At 36.8% G+C, this 20,937-nt stretch overlaps 1 protein-coding gene across 1 annotated transcript in view; it reads right to left on the bottom strand.

Annotated features, from left to right (window-relative positions):
- Positions 1-20,937, bottom strand: part of ELMOD2 (ELMO domain containing 2) — a gene marked incomplete in the record, with an annotated part of 447,084 nt that overhangs the window by 315,588 nt on the left and 110,559 nt on the right. Inside the window, 2 exon segments of the mRNA XM_053703694.1 lie at positions 1,752-1,897; positions 17,584-17,779. Coding sequence (XP_053559669.1) covers positions 1,752-1,896 — 145 coding nt within the window.

Below are 20,937 nucleotides of genomic sequence, written 5' to 3'. Positions count from 1 at the left end.
TTTAAGAGTGCTGCATCCCTCTGCAAGATATCTCACTATTTTTGACTTTTCTGAGCCTGTCAAGTCCTTCTTTTGATCCATTTTGCCAAAGAAAAGGAAGTTGCCTAATAATTATGCACACCTGATATAGGGTGTTGATGTCATTAGACCACACCCCTTCTCATTACAGAGATGCACATCACCTAATATGCTTAATCGGTAGTAGGCTTTCGAGCCTATACAGCTTGGAGTAAGACAACATGCATAAAGAGGATGATGTGGTCAAAATACTCATTTGCCTAATAATTCTGCACTCCCTGTATCTATGAATGGTAGCTTTAGTTACCCAAAAAAAAAAAAACACATCTAAATTTTGTTTTACATGTCTAAGTTTTTCCCAAATATAAAAAGTACAAAAAAAAATGTAATTGCGCTAGAAGTAAGCTTTTGGTGCTGGTATGAGTTGAAAGTAAACCGTTTTTGTTCAAGCGATAACCCATTGACGGCAAAAAGCCGAAGTTAGAATATCGGGTGCATGTTCACGTATTCCCCCATAGAACACCCCACTCTCGCACAAACCTGATCGCATATTCTAAAGTGCTCTAACCAGACATGAAAATATTAATATTTCACATTGCAATGTTCTTAACATAGAATATTATGTTCTAATTATTCATAAACAGATATTTATATACATAAATCTGATGGGTTTTTTTGTACAATATATATAAAATACATAGAACATTGGAATGTCAAATATTTACTGTAAATAAATATACACTATAACACTTTATTAAATATGAATATTGCATAAATATGATTTTACACACTTTCATCTACTTAAAAGGGATAGGAAAGTCAAAATTAAACTTGCAAAATTCAGATAGAGCATGCTATTTTGAGACACACTTAAATGAACTTCTATTTCCAAACGTGATTAGTTCACTTGGTATCCCTTGTTGAAAAAGAATACGCACATATCCTACACTAGTGGGAGCTGCTGCTAATTGATGCCTACACACATTTGTGCCATGTGATTGGCTAACTAGATGTGTTCAGCTAACTAGCAGTAGTGCAATGCTGTTCATTTAGCAAAGGACAACAAGAGAATGAAGCAAATGTTATAACAGAAGTAAATTAGAAAGTTGTTTAAAATTGTATGTTCTATCGGAATCATGAAACAAAATTGTAGGGTCTCCTATCCCTTTAACTGCAAAGGGCTCCGATGCACTCATATATATGTGTACATATGTATTTATATGTGTGTGTGTGTATATATATATATATATATATATATATATATATATATATATATATATATATATATATATATATATATATATATATATATATATATATATATATGTCTGTAAATACATATACACATATATAAACACACACACTCTTTAAAGTCCAGGATCATGTGAAGATGATAAATGTCTAGAAGGGCACTAACCAGTTAAAATAAGTAGCATGTGTACAGAAATGACTTATAAAAAAATATTAAAATGAACTATTGCCAAATTTGAATGTCTAACACTGTGATAGCAAGCTTGTATGTGTATGAAGTTCAGTACCAAATATGTGTAAACTTGCAACATTGATATGCAAGTAGTAAAAGTTTCAAAGTGTTTGTCTCCTAGTGAATAGATGGAATATATTGGGTAATATATCTAAGGACTTTAGTGACAGATCTTTAACTTACTTAATATTATCATAAGTAATATATATATATCATAAGAAAGTAAAAAAATAAATAAAAGAGGCTGTACCTATCCTGTGAGTCCTCTGGGCACCATCTTTGGATCCATCACAGATTCTTTGCAACTCACATTTACCGGTAATCTGTCTCAAAAACCACTTCAACCAGAATCGGAAGTAGCTGTTGTACAAGTACTGCCACACGCGGAAAAGCATCCTATGTACGAAACAGGAGTTTAAACGCATTGTATAAAATAATAGCACATACATTTATATATAATACTAGAATTAGGGATTCGTGGTGTGAGATAACCAGTTGGAATTTACATTATAGTTTTTTATACAACTTCATTCTCATTAGGTGTATGTGGGTGTAACTTTAAACATAACCTATACATTGTAAACCATACAATATATGGAAAGCATGCACCTTAAAAACTACTCTCATAATTGTAAATATAATGAACTATTAAATATGCATTAATAAAATGATACTTCTGTACAAACCAAACAAATCGGACTAGCATAGTCCCTACAATTCTGATACATTTGTATTGGGAATAATTCTCCATTCTTGGAGCAACAGAATAAGGCATGCAAGTTAAAGATTTAATATGCTCATTAATGTTACATTTTTGTGGAATCATAATATTACAAGCATGTGCTAACATTTTGTTCTAAAATATCACTATTGTTTATTTTTGGGAAGTTTCTACAGAACAGAATGGGTTTTAGGATTGTTTTTAGTGAATTGTGCAATTTGTGCATATACATGACAAAGATGTGTGATAAGACACAAAAACAAAACTAGTACAGGAGTAGGAGGGCCCTGCTATCTATCTAGTAAATGATGCATGGTTTTTGATTAGATACATTTATGTACTGTATAAAGATTTTAAATTTCTTTATGGGCTTGGCATACAAGAATTTTGTAATACTATTTATTGTGTTTTCTTATTTTAATTTAAGCTTGGATTTGTAGGGTAAACGTATTGATTTAAAATTACACTACAACCAGTTTTACAAGAAAAAATGTTGCATTTACAATTTTAAAAAGTTAAAAGGTTATTTTTCAAAGCTTTTTCAATAGCTTTGAAATGCAGCATTGTATATATATATATGTATCAGTGTTCTCTCGACAGTCAAATCTCTAGATTTTGCTGACAGCTTGGCTAAATCCACTAGTACAGCACTGGCAGACAAAAAAAACTCTAACATAAAATGCATTCTGCTCAATAAAGACCAACTGTGATTGTTTTCTAAACAGATATTGCATTTAACTCAATACATATACTGTGAGCTCAAACAAAATGTACATTGTACACAGTTATTCAGCAGTCCTCCTTTATATGCCTCCACTCACAGCCTGATGAGAGAGTGCAGTGTTGACAGCTGTAAGGAGGGCAGCACACCAGAGAAGCCTCGAGTCCCCCTGCTATATGGAAAACTACACTTCAATGATGCTGGGTGTATCCATAAGCCCATAAAACAACCAGTCTCTAAAAAGGGGAAGATGTCCCACCTCTTTCTTGTTGGTAGTTAGTGAATTGATAGTAATTGATAGCAATATTTTGATTATTTATATAAAAATGTATCTGCACATACTCATACTTACCCATCAAGCAATATCCTAATCTGGAACTACAATAGAGCTCTTCGGGTGCACAATAAGAAGTTACATTTATATTTGTAAAGAACACAATTACCAATCTATTTTATGGCTTAAGATGACTCTTCATTATAGAACAACAAAACTCTGATAACTGAAGTACTATACAGTATGTACGTCTCGGATATAAAAAAAAATATATGTATAACACGATAAGTGACCGCTTATATTCCGTGTATAGATATTATTTGGATGAAGAAACATGTCCCGTGCGTAAAGTTATTTGACTTATGTAAGAATTGAGCTGACCTTAACATAATACAAGAAGCAATAGAGCCAGGTACGCAATCAACTTACTCACCTGCCCAGTGTCGTTATGTCGCAGCCTTTCTACCACTCTGCTCTAGTTCTGCTGAATTAAAACCACACTGACTGTCATCAAGCGCGATCTCGTCACACGTGCACTAGCACACAAAACGTCATCAACTTAGGACTGTGTGCTCATCTCCATGGAGACGGAACGTGGTGGCAAAACCCCGGAAGTGATACTATGTCGACTCGAAACGTTGCTTTTGATGTTTGTTGTTAAAGTCCACAAACTAGAGAAGGGTTATAAGATAATAGCGAAAAGTACGAAAGATTTTGTGTCCGTTACCTATACTAAAATGTTAATCGCAAATTCTGAACTACATGTTGAACGGCTTTTTATTTTTAATTGGAAAAACTTTTTTAAGCAGTGGTGTGCAGAATATGTTAGATTGGTTATCGCATACATCCCAACCTGCAAAAACTCATTTCAGGGAGGTGGCTTCACCTGCTACTGCGCCCCCCCCCCTCCCTCCCTGTTATATATTGGACACCTTGAAACCCTAAATAAGATAGAGACTTATCATTACAGTAGCTTCCCACTAAGGTCACATTAAAAAAGTAGTTTTATTGCACAACCACATACAACAAACCTATTTTCCAGCGATCGTACGCTTGTTGAATGCTTAAATATTTTAGAATACAAAGTTTAATTACATGCTGTTAATAAGGTAGTATTTGTGTTTTTTTTTATCTTATTAAAATCAGTGGGGGCTTTTTGGTTACTGATGCATGCTTTGAGGGTTCTATAACGTCCCAGCAACTAAAGGCATTCCTTAAATAAACACTTTTCTGGATTTGGGCCACATTGGATCATGGTACTTGGAGTTTCAGGGAGATTGCCCTCCATTTGCTGGCATCAGGGAGTCACTATTACAATCAGGGAGACTCCCTGAACTTCAGGGAGAATTGGGATGTCTGTTATCGAACCAGTTAGTTTATGGCTAACCGTGACTACTGGTGCGTGTATTTGTTCTCAAATGTATGTATCAGGCACTTGACAGCAGCTTGATGAACTAAAACTACATGTATTGGATAAGTGCTTTTCAAACCTCACAATAGAACAGGAAACTAAGTCTACAGTGGGCGCAAGATCGCCGATTAGAAAATGTGGGACACTAACAAGGAAAATTGAATGTCCATAGACTTAAGTATGGAGGTAAAATGAACATTCATAGCAGCAAAATTTGTAGACATATCGCGAAGATATTTGGCAAATATGCTCCATAAGCAGATTCAGAAAATGAAAATATATTAAATGATCGCTGTTTTTAATGGAATGACATGGGCAAAAGATAAAATGTAATGCCCTAAACTATAAAAAGAATACTTAATTTTGGTACAGAGACACAATTTAGACACATAAAATAGATATTTGTATTCCATTTTAAAACGTGTGACTCTACTGCACAATATTGGTAAGAATGTCCATGTTCTATTTTAAATAATTGTTATGTATAACAAAATCCACAATAACAATAATTAAAAAAAAGAAATAGGGGGCGGAGCCAACTTCCAAAGCGGCAGGTCGCGTCTAAGTGAAGCTCCTGATCTTAAACTTGTTTATTTCAAGAATTAATATAACTGTTCAACCATCTGTGTTCTTTTTTACTGGAGGATACTAATAGTTCTATTCTAGTAAGATTTCGGACCTGATATCCGACCGCAATCCTGACCTATGTTCTTTGGAAAGCCACATGGCCTTACATCTGCCTAGTGCCTAGAGACTTGAACTTTACTTACAGACTACCGCGTGGCTGGGGCTACCGTATCTATACCCCCCAGACTCTGGGTTACAAGGTAGTTCATAACTACCACATTTGAGACTCCTGTGCTGGGCGTAATTCTTACAGACGTATACATTTGAGCCTAACCGGGTGGAGGAGATTGTAATGGAGGCGGTCGAAAGATGGGAGGCATCAATGACTGAGGCTATCACCAGACATTTCAGGGCACTGGAGTGTAGTTTAACGGCTATCTTATCACGGCATGGGATCACAGCCACATCACCCCTTGGAGAGACGATACAAGGTACCGACATAGCCACTGACCCTACGATGGAATGTAACAGTAAGACTGATTCATGCACGCGATCGTCTTTGCAACTAAAAACAGCATACTTTCGCGCCATTACTGCTATCCCCACTGATGCTCCGAAAAGTCACACTCATAAACACCATATCTTCCATCAAGGCATCTCAGTAATAGAAGCAGGCTGTTCATGGGGTGAATGTGTTTTTCCAGACGTTAGTGGTGGAACTCAGAGCGGTGACGATCCCACAGTGTTGTCTGATCAAGATCAACAGAATGGATGTACAGGGATGGTAAGGACTGTTCTACTAACTAAATGGAGCTTATTTAATAACAAGCTAACATCTACACAATACAAACATGTTGGAATCCTTGCCGGTCTCTCTCAAGATGGGAACTCTTAAAAATCTGATCTACAGGGATCGCACTTGCTAGTTTTAGAGAACCAGCTGATGTTTACATTTATTCAGCGACAGTCAAATTGAGAATCGGCGTGGGCTAAATGTGAGACTTTCAGAGATGTCCTGACAGTTTATTTTTTTTCTTCGAGACTTCAGCAGAAATTAAGAGCAAGAAAAGTGTATCTGCATAATATCCTGAACTGTTTATGCTTATGTTTACATAATATTAGATTCTATAGTGGCACCCCCTGGGACGTTGAACATCTATTTACATAGAAGAGACTGTGTGGTGTAATATGTGCTGGCGATCTCCTCTGGGTGTAAATGGTTGAGTGCTCCACTTATATGTTACGTGCCCATTTTTTATTTTTTTTTCTGGAGCGACCAAGGCACCCAATTCAATTCAGATGCTAATAGTAATAAGCAGACGATATGTACTTTTGTGGTCCATTGAATGATTGTTTATAAGTGTACTATGCACCCTATATATATGTATCCTTTGAAGTTACTATATCATAGTCATTAAAATATTAAATATAGCCAGAACTGTATGAGATACTCAGAGATGTCCTAGGCAGCTGCCTTTTAAGGTTATCAGGTTATAGTGCAGAGAACTCACATATAGTCAATATACTAGCCACAATGCTTTTGTTTAGTACAGCAATGTTTATGCTTATTTTTGTCTATACTAATAGTTTATGTTCACTCAATTGAGATTCTCAGCAATTTTTTCTACATGGAAATGTTCTCTAATTGTAGACTTCTCTAGCACAATAATTTTTATCAGATGTTATTATACCAAATGCTAAAATTCCCAACAGTATCTATACTTAAACAACAGTTCTATTTTTAGTGGTTTATACCCCAAATTTCATAACATTCTCCAGGAGATCAGTGATTAAGGTCTGAAGATAAGCCGTGCTGTCTGCGGCCGGGACAGCATGACTCAGTCTCTACATATTTTACATAAATAGCAGACCTTCCTGTATAACAGCTATCTATGAATATCTAAAGAAAGAAAAAAGAGAGAAAAAAAAAGGGGAGTCCTGAGAGTTATAATGAATACCTATACCGTCATACCAATAAGTCATTCTAAGAGCCATAAGATACTCACAAGCCTTTAAGCTGATTTTTTTGTGTCAGATCCACTGCTAATACCTGAGAAATTATATAAGCTACTCATAAATAGATAACTGGATCTTAGCTTTCCATTATTACTGATTCTTCAGCTCCCTTCATAGCCACTAAATAACAATAGTATCTGAATATCTAATCTCCTTACAAACATGTGTTATTGGAGTTGCAGCCTTAGCCTCATCAAGTTCTTTAGATTGTTAATTTGTTAACATGTATGACAAGTTTTATTAGCGAGTTCTTTGTTTATACCCAATGACCTATTGATAGCCCCTAACCCTACTTTAAATCCTCCACCGTTTAGGTTTATCCCCAGTATATATAAATACATGAATAACCAATTTAGCTTATCAGCTGTACTAACATCCTAGCCCCCTAAGTAATTCATCATTAAACAAAGACAGTATTAGGCTATGTATAATGTTTATATTAATGTATTGTTGAAGTTGCAGCCTTAGCTCTTAACAAGCTTTTACGATATCTTTTTACAATGGTCCAAGAGTGACCTTTGTATCACTATTTTTCCTCCCATGTGTTATCTAAACTTTACTGAGTCCATGAGTGGCTCTATGTAGATTTGGAGGAATCTATAAATTGTGCAATGAAGTTTCATTACCATATATTTACTATATTTTTAGAGTACTTCATTTTTTAGATACACTAGGACATAAGGTATAAGAATGATGGTTTTGAGTATTTTGTAATCATATTGCAATCATACCTAAATATGCCTGTATCCAAACTTAACAACTGTTTGTTTTCACTTATTGTACTCACTAAAAACCTTAATAAAAATAAATAAATATATATTTGGCAAACATACTCCCCAAACACAGTATCAGATTTTTAAAGTAACATTTTGCAAGTTTAAAGGGGCAGTCAACACTGGAGATAACAGAATCTGATATTTAAAAATAAAAAACGAAGATCCGCCTGCACCGTACCCCTTTTATCTTTCCTTACTTTCTTCTCCTAGTAATCATCGTCGATAACTTCTGTAATATGATGTAAATATGGCAGCCTAACTCCCCCCACCATTACGTAGCTACCTTCTTAATCAAATGATCAGCCAATCAGAATCCAATCCTCGGTCAGAAATTGCACGAGGATTGGATTCTGATTGGCTGATCATTTGAAGAAGAAGGTAGCTACGTAACGGTGGGGGGAGTTAGGCTGCCATATTTACATAATATTATAGAAGTTATCGACAATGATTACTAGGAGAAGGAAGTAAGGAAAGACAAAAGGGGTACGGTGCAGGCGGATCTTCGTTTTTTATTTTTAAATATCAGATTCTGTTATCTCCAGTGTTGACTGTCCCTTTAAGACAAAATGGAAGTTGGTTTCTTATTCAAGCTGTTTCTTATCACCTTAAAGTGATTGCAAAGTTAAATGAATTACTGCCCAGTATCTAAAAATAATCTTAAAAAGTTTACTAAACTTTACAATGACGCTTATTTTGAAAAATATTAACCATTGCGTTATAGTAAACATACCGCCGCCCGCATCTCCTACTGTATTTTGCAGATTGATGCTGAATCCGGCTTCCTCCAATTGTTGCATGCCCCACAAGCTGGACATCAAAGGGGCTATGCAAATAACTGAGTAACTGAGATTTTGAATGGGTTAATGCTTATTTAACCACTAAATTCACAATGGAAATAGGTAGTTTGACTGCCCCTCCAAAACACTCAATTATCTTTAACCTGGCCCAATGGTGTTTTGGGCACATAAATTGAAGCCAACCTTAGCATGAGTGCTGTATTTAAAAAAAAATGGAATAACTGATATTTTCAATGGGTTAATTGAACCATTCATAAATATATGTAGGGTAGATCCCCCCCTATATGACGCACTTGGGGTAAGTGTGCACTTCTGAACTGTAAGTAATTTTGAACAATTTCTAAATAAAACAATCTTTTTTACACACACATTTTACAGGTTCCTCTCTATGTGAACATGTAGCAGACTTTTGATTGTGGAGAACATACTACTTGAGCAGTGACACCAAGTATCTGCTTACAGCATTTACACCATTATATCTTTGCGAGTAAACATTAGCATGGTTGCTGTAATAAATAACAGATATTTTCAATGGGTTAATTGCCATTATGCCACTGATTTCACTTTGGAAACACGCAGGACATATCTCCCTCATTGACACACATTTGTCTTTAGCCTGTCGAAATGATATTTTGGGCACATAAATTGATTACAAACTTGGCATAGATGCTGTAATTAACAATTTTGAATAATTGATATTTTCAACGGATTAATGATTATTGGGCCACTGATTTCAAAATAAGAATATGTAGGCTGGATTCCCCTTCATGACTGGTAAATGTTTAATGGCCATTAAGCCACTGATTTCACTATGAATAAACATAGGCTGGATCCCCTCCATGTTGTGCCATTGACTTTAGCCTGGCACAATGGTGTTTTCAGCACAGAAAGTGTTGCATGGTGCTGTATTTCATTATTTTTGCTACATGAGTGATATTTTAAAAGGGTTAATGACTATTGGGCCAGCAATTACACTATGTATAAACAAAGGCTGGACCCCCCTCCATGAGAGTCAATTGACTTTAGCATGGCTCAGAGGTGTTTGGACACAAAAGTTATGCTAACCTTGGCAAATGTTCTGTATTTAATAATATTAAAAAAGTAACTTATGGGGGGGGCGGAGCCGGGTGCATCCAAGATGGACTATAATTGGGAGTCCATGTCCAAAAATATCCCTGCAAACTGGCACAATCTGTATCTTAAGCTCCTCACATCAGCACCGGAGCTTTTCCGGCAATTCTGAAGCCGTCCTCTGCCACGATCACAATAGCTGGGGATTCCCAGTGCGGCCTGTCAGCTCACGCTACCCTCTCCTTTAAATTTACTGTGTAGGCGTAGAGACGCAACACAGAGTAGAAGGAACTGGGGTCAGTGGATCCTCGGATGAATCGGCCAGCTCTTCACAGCGGTGAGTGTGACTGAAGGGCCTCTCTATCTCCCATATATACAGCACAGGCTGGAGCAGACGCAGGAGGGGTCACGATAAGGAAGGAGGTGAGACATAGGGCTACAAGTTATTTGCACCTAGTGCTTTGAGCAACGGCAGCTGGAATCATATATCCCCTGTTTGTTACAGGATTAGAGACAATCTTGGCAAATATTAATAAAGGAAAGCACTGAGGGTTAATTACCATAGCACAAAGCATAAAAGATTATAAAGCCACGTGGGCTTGGTTTGATGGTGTTTCACTGACACAGCACGAAAGGCCCAGAGAAAGGGAGTCTGCTGCAGTACTACTGTTATAGGAGACTTTTCAGATATCAGATATCATACACTAAGTTCAGGAAGAGCATCATATTATAGCTCCTTAGTGTGAAAATCAAGGTGTACGCCCAGCACATATAATGGCGTCCAAACAAAAGTCCAAACAAGACAAGCAAACCCCTAACAAGTAAGAGCAACTCAGTCACATCCTACTTTGGGACAGCGGAGCAGGGTAGCTTTACTGATAATGTGGCAGGAGGGTTTGACCCCATGCAAAATGAGGCACCCTTGGAAATAACACAGAATGCACAAGAATTAGTGCAAATCCCAGCAAATGTACTCTCTTCCCTGCCATCTAAACAGGATATTGCGGACATTGTCCGGGGGTGTGTGAGAGAAGAATTGGCAGATTTAAAGCAAGATGTCCACGCATTGGGATTTAGGGTAGAGGCATTAGAGGATGGAAATAATACTATGAGAGAAGACTTTGACCAACTACAGCTAAGATATGACCGTCAACAACATTCTATAGATCTGTTGTACGATAAGGTGGATGATTTGGAGAATAGGAGTCGCAGGAAAAGCCTGCATATCCGTGGCATCCCTGAGTCTGTGTTGCCGAAAGACTTGCCTACCTATCTGCCTGCCCTATTTAATCATTTGAAAGGGACTAACTCTACTGAAGCTATACTTTGGGACAGGGCTCATAGGGCACTACGCCCGAAACCACCGGATTCTGCTCCTCCGAGAGACATTATCATTAAATTCAAGAATTTTCGTGATAAGGAAGAAATACTGGGCTTCTCGAGGAAGAATCAGCCAATCAGATTCAGAGGCACTGTGCTACAGTTTTTTGCGGACCTTTTCCAGAGAACACTTCAACAAAGGAGAGAATTTAGTCCTCTAACGCAACTCCTCAGCCTAAAAAGGATCCCCTACAGATGGGGTTTCCCAACCCAGCTCATGGTCATCCATGAAGATAGGAGGTATGTATGCAGAGACGTCATGGAAATAGGCGCCTTCTGTAAGATCTTAAATATAGAGGCTCCTCAAGTGCCACAGGATGAAAGGGACTCAACATCCTCACAAGATACGGATCCTTCCACTAATACTCTGCAGAAATGGCATCAGGTGGGCAATCTACAGAAAAGACCTTTCCCATCTCAGCAATCTCAAGTCCCTAAGACTCAAAGGACAATACAACCTAGGTCCTCGAAACTGAGAACTGGACTCTGATTTCCAGAATTGCCTTTGACTTCTCAAAATACGCCCTGGACTGTGTATGGTAATGGTTCGTTAATAGGTTTAAATATATATAAACTGTGTTGCTATTTCTTAGTCTGTTTATCCTTTTTGGATGGTTGGGATATTTAGTTTTGCCATGATGCACCATTATTAATATGAGTAAAATTCGTGCATGGGCCTCCCATCACCATTATCATCTACATTTAAATGTGTATAAATGTGCTGTCGTCATATACCCTCCAATTTTTTCGGGATAGTGGAGTTGTGGGCGGGGGCAGCCTTTAGGGTTGTGCCGGCTCGCGGCCCCACTACAGATCTTGTTGGTCTGGTCCTGAAGTGTTTGTTTGTTTTTCTTACATTGAAGTTTATTGTTATGTTATGTTGCACTCATGATTTTACACTTATTCCTCATAAACAAGCTCTACATATACCCTGTAATTTACACACCTATTATGGATTAGAGGGCTCGTAAGTTGACATTGATTACACAAAATAAATAAACGTCATAAAGCACTGTCAGATATGGCCAAGAGGGGGGTGGACATACTTTTTTTTACAGGAAACCCATTTTAAAAAAACATAAGGAACCGGCATACCTTGGGTCTCAATGCACTCAACACTACCATAGTTCAGCTGACGTCAAAAAAAGGGGAGTTAGTATTCTTCTACATAAAACTATACCATTCACGCTTCAAAAACTTGACAGAGACACGGACGGTAGATATGTAGGAATTTCAGGGCTATTGTATGGTATACAAGTAACTTTTTTAAATATATATGCACCAAACTCCCAACATGTCCCTTTCTTTAAATCATTTTTTCGTAAATACCTGGATCTGGCGCAAGGGATTGTCTTTTTAGGAGGTGATTTTAACTTCCCGCTAGAACCGAATCCAGATACTTCTAATGCAAAACTGATGTCATCTAAAAAAACTGCTAACTTCCTTTGGAAGGCTCTTAAAGACAACAATCTGTATGATATATGGAGATTTGTGTACCCTGATAAAAGGGACTATACTTTTTTTTTCTCCTCCAAACCTTTTCTATAGCAGAATAGATTATATTCTAACTAACCAGGAGGGTCTTTCATTAGTTAATACCTCTAAAATATCACCATGCTCTTGGTCAGACCACTCAACGGTGGAAGTGAAAATTAAATGGCCTGGCACCCGACAAACCCCTTATATTTGGAAACTAGAAGACTCCCTCTTAAATAACCCCCTAAACTTAGAAAAGATAACTAAATCCTTGACTGAATATTTTGAGAAAAATATACATTCTGTGGACAGCCCATTTACCCTATGGGAAGCTCACAAATGTACAATTAGGGGGGAATTTATTGAACTGAAGTCCCGCATTAGAAAAATAGCCAAACATCTATACAACTCACTCACCGCTAAATTGATCCAAGCTGAATACGACCACAAAAGAGATCCTTCCAATAACCACATTTTAACAGACATAAAAGTAATCCGTAACCAGCTCAATGACTTTTTGTCAATTGAACAACAAGAAACCCATTTGCGTATTAAGCAATTATTTTTCTACGAAGGGAATAGAGCAGGCAAATTCTTAGCCAGAGCACTTAAGCGGAAAAGACTAAAGGCATATATACATCACCTTAAGTTATCAGACAACACAAAGGTTCAGACAACCCCTGATCTTTTACAACAATTCCATAACTATTACCATGCTTTATATAACATTAACAGTCACACAGATATAGATAGGGAGGAAAGAGACATATCGAAATACCTAGATTCCTGTAATCTCCCTCAACTCACTGAAGACCAAATTGAGAATTTGAACTCACAAATAACGCCTTCGGAGATTGCCTCAGCTATTAAAAGTCTGAATGCAGGTAAATGCCCTGGTCCTGATGGGCTGACGACCAGATACTACCAAACTTTTCAATCAATCTTACTTCCCCATCTGTTAAATATCTTTAATCATGCAGAACACACTACCTCCTTCCCTAAATCCATGTTAGAGGCTCACATAACGGTTCTTCCTAAACCGGGAAAATCCCCTGACTGTACATCTAATTTCAGACCCATCTCACTATTGAATGTGGATGCAAAAATTTATGCTAAAATCCTAGCACACCGTTTTAACAAAGTACTCCCATCTTTGATAGATATTAATCAGGCCGGGTTCACTCCAGGCCGAGAGGCCCGAGATAACACTACTAAAATAATTACCCTGATAGACTATGCATCCACACATCGACTCCCCTCTATATTTGCATCCATGGATGCGGAAAAAGCCTTCGATAGGCTACACTGGGCTTTCCTTCGACTAACCCTCGATAAGTTTGGATTTCCAGCCACATATATTGCTAAAATATTTGCCCTCCACAATCACCCTAGCGCCAAAGTTGTACTAAATAATGCTCTCTCTCCTTCATTCCCGATATGTAACGGTACAAGGCAAGGGTGCCCACTTTCACCGCTACTATTCATATTGGCTATGGAGATTTTGGCTACCAGAATCAGACAAAATACAAATATTAAAGGTATTTGCATAGGCTCACAGGAATACAAGGTCACCCTATATGCTGATGACATATTCCTTACATTGTCATCACCATGCAGCTCTATCCAAGCTGTAATGGAAATTCAAATTTCAAGGTGAATGTTAACAAATCAGAATTTTTAAGTACTGGCCTTTCTCAAATTGATATTCAAGCCATAGTGCTGGCCCATAAATTTAAATATCAAAAAATATCCACAAAATATTTAGGGATTAACTTAACTACTAAGCCACATCTTCTGGCTCCACTCAACTACCAGCCCCTCATTAAAAGTATACAGCAAGAGTTAAATTCCTGGCAAAATAAAACCCTTTCTTGGATAGGAAGGATACATGCAGTCAAAATGTCTATACTGCCAAAAATACTTTATGTTTTCCAAACACTCCCTATAAATATTCCGGACAAATAAATACACTACAAAAAATTATCAACTTGTTTTTATGGAACAATAAAAGACAGAGAATAGCTAAAACTACAATGTACCGCTCAAAAGAAAACGGTGGGCTGGAGGTACCGTGCCTGCAATTTTATATATGGGTGGTGTTTCTTACCCGAATAGCTGACTGGTGCAAAAGTTTTCAAAGTAAAGAATGGGTTTCTTTGGAACATGCTCTAGCAGGTGTCGCACAGTTAGGAAGCCATTGTTGGCTCACTCCTCAGAATAGACGACTTGCCCAAGATACTTCTAAATTAACATTAGAGACATATAAACTATGGGATAAACACTTTATGAAAATACCACTCATTTCCTCCCCCACCTCACCACTCACTCCTTTACTACACAATCCAAGTCTACCTTTTCAGGCTGTCCACTCCCCGAAAGTAGTTACAACATTATCCAAGACCACACTGTGTTACCATATACTACAGAATAAGACAGTGAAACCAAGACTAGACCTTCAAGAGTATCAAGATGGGATATTTGGCCAATGGTTCCGCTACCAACAACTTACTCATTTTATCAATAGTCATAAAGAGAAGGAAAATATTTTAAGGCCCCTTACTGCCTTTGAAACACTGTGTTACATGGAATTTCCTAAAAGAGGTTTATTATCTTTAACATACAAACTACTATTGACATACCACTCTAGAAAGCTTCCCTCATATACAACTAAGTGGGAGGAGGACTTGCAGCTCCATTTACCACAAGAGGAGTGGTTACAGATATTTCAGAATATGAACAGATATACCTCTTCAGTATTAATACGTGAAATGAATGTTAAACTTCAATGTCAATGGTACTTTACGCCTTCTAGGCTAGCTGCAATATTTAAGGACACCTCACCAGCTTGTTGGTGGCAGTGTGAGAATCCGGGTACTTTTGTGCACATATGGTGGCAATGTCCTAAGATATCCCCCTTTTGGGCAGACATTATAAGAGAAACTAATAAGATTATTGGAATTACAATACCTTTAGACCCGGTGATAATATTATTTAATACATTTCCAAAAGTTAGATGTAAACTTAGACTTCAACTATTGTATATACTAATCAATAGTGCCAAAAGATTAATACCGAAACATTGGAAACAGATAGATCTGCCCTCGGTAGAGAAATGGAGAGCTTTAGTATCTACTACAATATTGTTAGAAAAGTACCATTTCGTGATATCTAAAAGGTTGGATGATTATTTGTCTATTTCCTTTTTGTGGGAGGAATACAGGTCATCATGCAGCCTGTAGTATTACACTTGACTTGATCAGGGCCATATCCTATTGGTATAATCTAGACTCCACCCCAAAATGGTGTGTAATTCGGTGCAGAAAAGTTATATGAATAACTGTTTTAAGAAATAATAGATATTATGGAATTGAGGAATAATGCTGTAAATTTAATGTTTAAGAAAATGTTTATGAGTGTGCAAGTTTTGTCCCATGTTTTCCCATATTCCCCTCCATTTTTGTTTCCCCTTTTTCCTTTTTGTTTTTCTTTTTCTGATTTTCTTGGACTGTGTATTATGATCATACTTGCTCTGCGAAGCAATTGAAAGACTGATGTAGTGTTATCTATGTTGTATCTACCTATCACTCAATAAAACCTTATAAAAAAAAAAAAGTAACTGATATTTTCAAAGGGTTCATATCCATTGAGACAATAATTTTACTATAGCAATATGTTGGCTCGATCCCTCTCCTTGATTGGCAGTGGTCATTAGCCTGGCCCAATAGTATTTGGAGCGTGGAAAGTGATGGCAATCTTGGTATGGGTGTATTTTTTAACAATGGTGAATACGTGTATGACAAAACAATCATTGGGCAGCTGATTTCACTATGGAAATACATAGTCTGGTTGCCCTTTCATGACACACAATTGTCATTATCTTGGCCCAGTTGTGTTTAGGGTACAGAAACTGATGCCAGCCTTGACATAGGTTCTGTATTTCACAGTTTTAAGTAAGTGATATTTTCAAAGAGTTAATGACAATTGAGCCTCTGATTTCACTATGAACATACCTAGGCTTGATCCCTCTCCATGAAAGTCAATCGACTTTAGCCTGAGCCAAAAGGTGTTTTGAGCACAGAAATTTATGTCAACATTGGCATAGGTGCTGTATTTCAAAGTTTTTCAATAACATATTTTCAAAGGGTTAATGACCATTGGGCCATTGATGAATAATCATAGTCTGGATCCACATTAATGATACAAAATGGTCTTTAGACTGGCCCAATGGTGTTCTGGGTATATACATTCATGCCAGTCTTTCCTTGGGTGCTTTATTTTTTTTTAAAAATAAGTAACTGATATTTTCAAAGATTTATTGACCATTGGGAAACTGGTTTCACTATGGAAATAAGTAGTTTGGTTTCACCCCCATGACATACAATGATCTTTTGCTTGGCCCAATGGTGTTTTAGGTACAAATTAATATGTAACTGTAATTTTCAAAGGATTTGTGACCATTTAGCCACTTATATCACTATAGGAATATATAGGCTGGATTCTGCTCAATAACTGGAAAATGTCATTAGCCTGACTCAATGGTGTTTTGGGAACAAAACAGGATGTCAACTTTGGCGTGGGTGCTGTATTTCAAAATGGTCATTAATCCTTTAAAAATATTACCTATTCAAACATTTTATTTTTTGTATTGGTGACAAAGTTTTTCCCTTAGTTTAATGCCTATTTTATTTTTCCAGTTAATATATAACATAATTGTATAAAGAAAATTCATCTCTGTGTTTACATCATGTATAGATTTTTATTTAGATAAATCATATATTTTTATTTTAAACTCAAGTTGAAGCTGTCTGAAAAATGTCAAGATTAAGAAACCAACTTCCATGAATAAGACACACTGAAAGTGCATGAAATTACCTTTCAAACTGTGGGTCTAGGAGGTTTCTAGGGCTTAAGGGAGTTGAGAGTGCCTTGCTGACACTTCCGAGGCTTGATTATGTCACCACACATATGCATGGCGTCTCTGGATTCCAAGGGGGATTGCTGAGCCCTAGACCACCAGGGATTAGGAAGGAGTGTGAGTGGGGGACGCAATGAGCTCCGAAAGCGTCATCTGCTATAAATACATTGTGTGGATTAAACAGTGTTTGTTTAGTAAATAAAAGTTAGCATAAAAAGAAAGAGATTGAACCAATTGAATGTCAATTTGTCATAAACTCCAATGTCACTTCATTGGCGCATAGCTTTTGCAAAGTAAAACTCCTTATCCATAACGTCAATTCTGCAGTCCTTAGAGTTTTTTATTACAATATTATCATTACTTTTGAGACTGCGTAGCACCAATCTTTCTTTTCTAGTGAGGTTCAACTCCCACACAGTGTTTTAGTCTTTTTTAGCCAATTGCAGAATATCTCTTTCAACATTCTTATGAACGATATTAAGAAAAGTCCCCTAGAATTAATAGGATAAAAATCAGAGCATATAATTTATGGAAGCTTAAAACCAATGCCATCTTTCATTGTTTCCTCACTTAAAGGATCACTAAATGCAATAGGATTGCATAATTAACATGCACATAATAAAAATACAATGATTTAACACATTGGGGCAGATTTATCAATTTTGTTCGACATGATACACCGTAGCGTATCATGTCCGACAAACATTGCTGAATGCCAACAGCATACGCTGTCTGTATTTATCATTGCACAAGCAGTTCACCAGAACTGCTTGTGCAATGCCGCCTCCTGCAGATTCTTAGCAGGGGGTGTCAATCCGCCCAACTGTATAGGATGGGGCGGATTTCAGACCGCAGCCTCAGAGGCAGCGAATCAGTTATGGAGCAGCTGTTTCTGGCGAGTTTCCGGCGAGTCTGAATATGAAATATATTTTTTTTTCTGACAATTCCCCCCCCCCCATTTTCCGGCCCCCCTGTATCATGTGACAGACTAGTGTACGTAAAATTGTAGATAGATAGATGGTGCTGGTCTGTATACTGATTTTTTCTCTAATGATGAAGAGAAAAAAAGGGCTTGAGGTATATATAGCTACCAGATATATATGGGTGCAGTATATTCACTCCATATGCTGCAGCAGTTCAGCTACTAGAACATGTGTCTCCAAAATAGGATATTCTGTGTTCATGTGAAGCCTGCTATTTGGCTGTAAATAGATGGAGACTCAAATGACTAATAATCCAGTGTGTATAGGACAAACAAAGTAGTAACTTACTCCTTAAAACTGAAAATCCGGCTTGATACAAAATTTAAAAACAGAAATAAAAAAGTGGTAAAGACAAATGACTGAATTCAGTCATTTGTCTTTACCACTTTTTTATTTCTGTTTTTAAATTTTGCTCTTGATAAAGACGTTTAAACGTTGAAATGCGTTGAGCTATTAAAAACATATCCTTTTATGCAAGTTGAAAGACTGCTGACTTCTTTCTTCACTGTATCAAGCCGGATTTTCAGTTTTAAGGAGTAAGTTACTACTTTGTTTGTCCTATACACACTGGATTATTGGTCATTTGAGTCTCCATCTATTTACAGCCAAATAGCAGGCTTCACATGAACACAGAATATCCTATTTTGGAGACACATGTTCTAGCAGCTGAACTGCTGCAGCATATGGAGTGAGTATACTGCACCCATATATATCTGGTAGCTATATATACCTCAAGCCCTTTTTTTCTCTTCATCATTAGAGAAAAAATCAGTATACAGACCAGCGCCATCTATCTATCTACAACGTTATATCTACACAGTCCTAGGGGAGAGACTGTAAGAAGGCAGCGGTGTACCTTAAAAGGAGAGTATTAGTTCTTAGTTTGTTAACAAATTTGTATATTTATTTACATTGTATATTTATTTACATTGTGTATATTTTTTGCTTGTATTTTCTAGTGTACGTAAAACCCTGTGAAGTTGTGTACATTCTCAGTAGGATCTTGATCCCCAGAATGTGTGTAAATAAAAAGACAGTGTAAAATTTGATAATGAATCTTAAAACTGCTGCTCTATTTGAATCATAATTGTTTAATTTGACTTGAGTGTCCCATTAAAGGGATACAAAACTGTCTGTTTAATTGTTATTATACAAAAGTACTAAGCAGTTGCTTATACTTAAAAGGACAGTCTACTCTATAAGAGGTGGCCTTCAAGGGTTCAGAAATTAGCATATGAGCCTACCTAGGTTTAGCTTTCAACAAAGAATACCAAGAGAACAAAGCTAATTTAAGGATAAAAGTAAATTGGAGAGTTATTTAAAATTGCATGCCCTATCTGAATCATGAAAGTTTAATTTTGACTAGACTGCCCCTTTAATACTAGAGTATTTCAGTGATAATGTTTATATGTATAATTTACAGTGAACTATTCAGCAGTTTTATCTGAAGGAAAATTTACCACCTGCACCGGTTTGTTCTTAGAGAGGGGCTGTTATGTGATATTGCTTTATTTTAATCTGCCCTTAAAGGAAGAGTCAAGTCAAAATTAAACTTTCATGCTTCAGATAAAGCACCCAATTTTAAACAACTTTCCAATTCACTTCTATTATCTAAATGTGCACAATCTTTTTATATGCACACTTTCTGAGGCACCAGCTCCTACTGTCTCTTTAATAAAATCTAGATAATTCCTTTACAAAGCTAGGATAATCAGAATTTTATTACAAGGACATATACTTTATATTTTGCTAGTTCAAAGCTGAATAAGTCATGATATCAAAAGGGTAGGAATATTGTGGATAGGTTTAAAATAAAATTGGCAAAAAATAGAATCAGAGGACCAATACGCTGCATTCAATATCTCTTGGAGAGAACAAGAATTAGTAAAAGCTTTTGAAGCTGCAGCACCTCTGATGTAGTGAGGAGAGAAAAAATAATCTACACCAGCTTGAATCATGACCCACTTAACCCACCTAGCGATGGTAGTAGAAGAAACAGGAAGAGCGAGAGGATGAGCAAAGGAAATCAGAAGTTGAGAAGATGTAGAGTTTCTGAAAGAAGCAGTTCTACGTTCATACTCCTTGAGACACAATACAACACATAAATGAGGATAATCAGAAAAAGAAGAATAGAATAAAGAAGAAGACAAAGTTTTAGTTCTTCAGGACAAAGGAAAAATAACACATTGAGGAGAAAGCATTTTATTATTATAATCTATGGCTTTAATGTCAAACTCTTCTGCCAGAGAGTAAACACAAAAGAGTGGCTAATTTAGCTGAAAGTTGTTTAAGAGAAAAAATAGAGTTTTCAGGCCATTTATTGAAAAG

Source organism: Bombina bombina, chromosome 2, assembly GCF_027579735.1.
Source record: "Bombina bombina isolate aBomBom1 chromosome 2, aBomBom1.pri, whole genome shotgun sequence".
Lineage (NCBI taxonomy): Eukaryota > Metazoa > Chordata > Amphibia > Anura > Bombinatoridae > Bombina > Bombina bombina.
The sequence above is the reverse complement of the archived record's forward strand: the minus strand, read 5'-3'. Positions and strand labels throughout refer to the sequence as shown.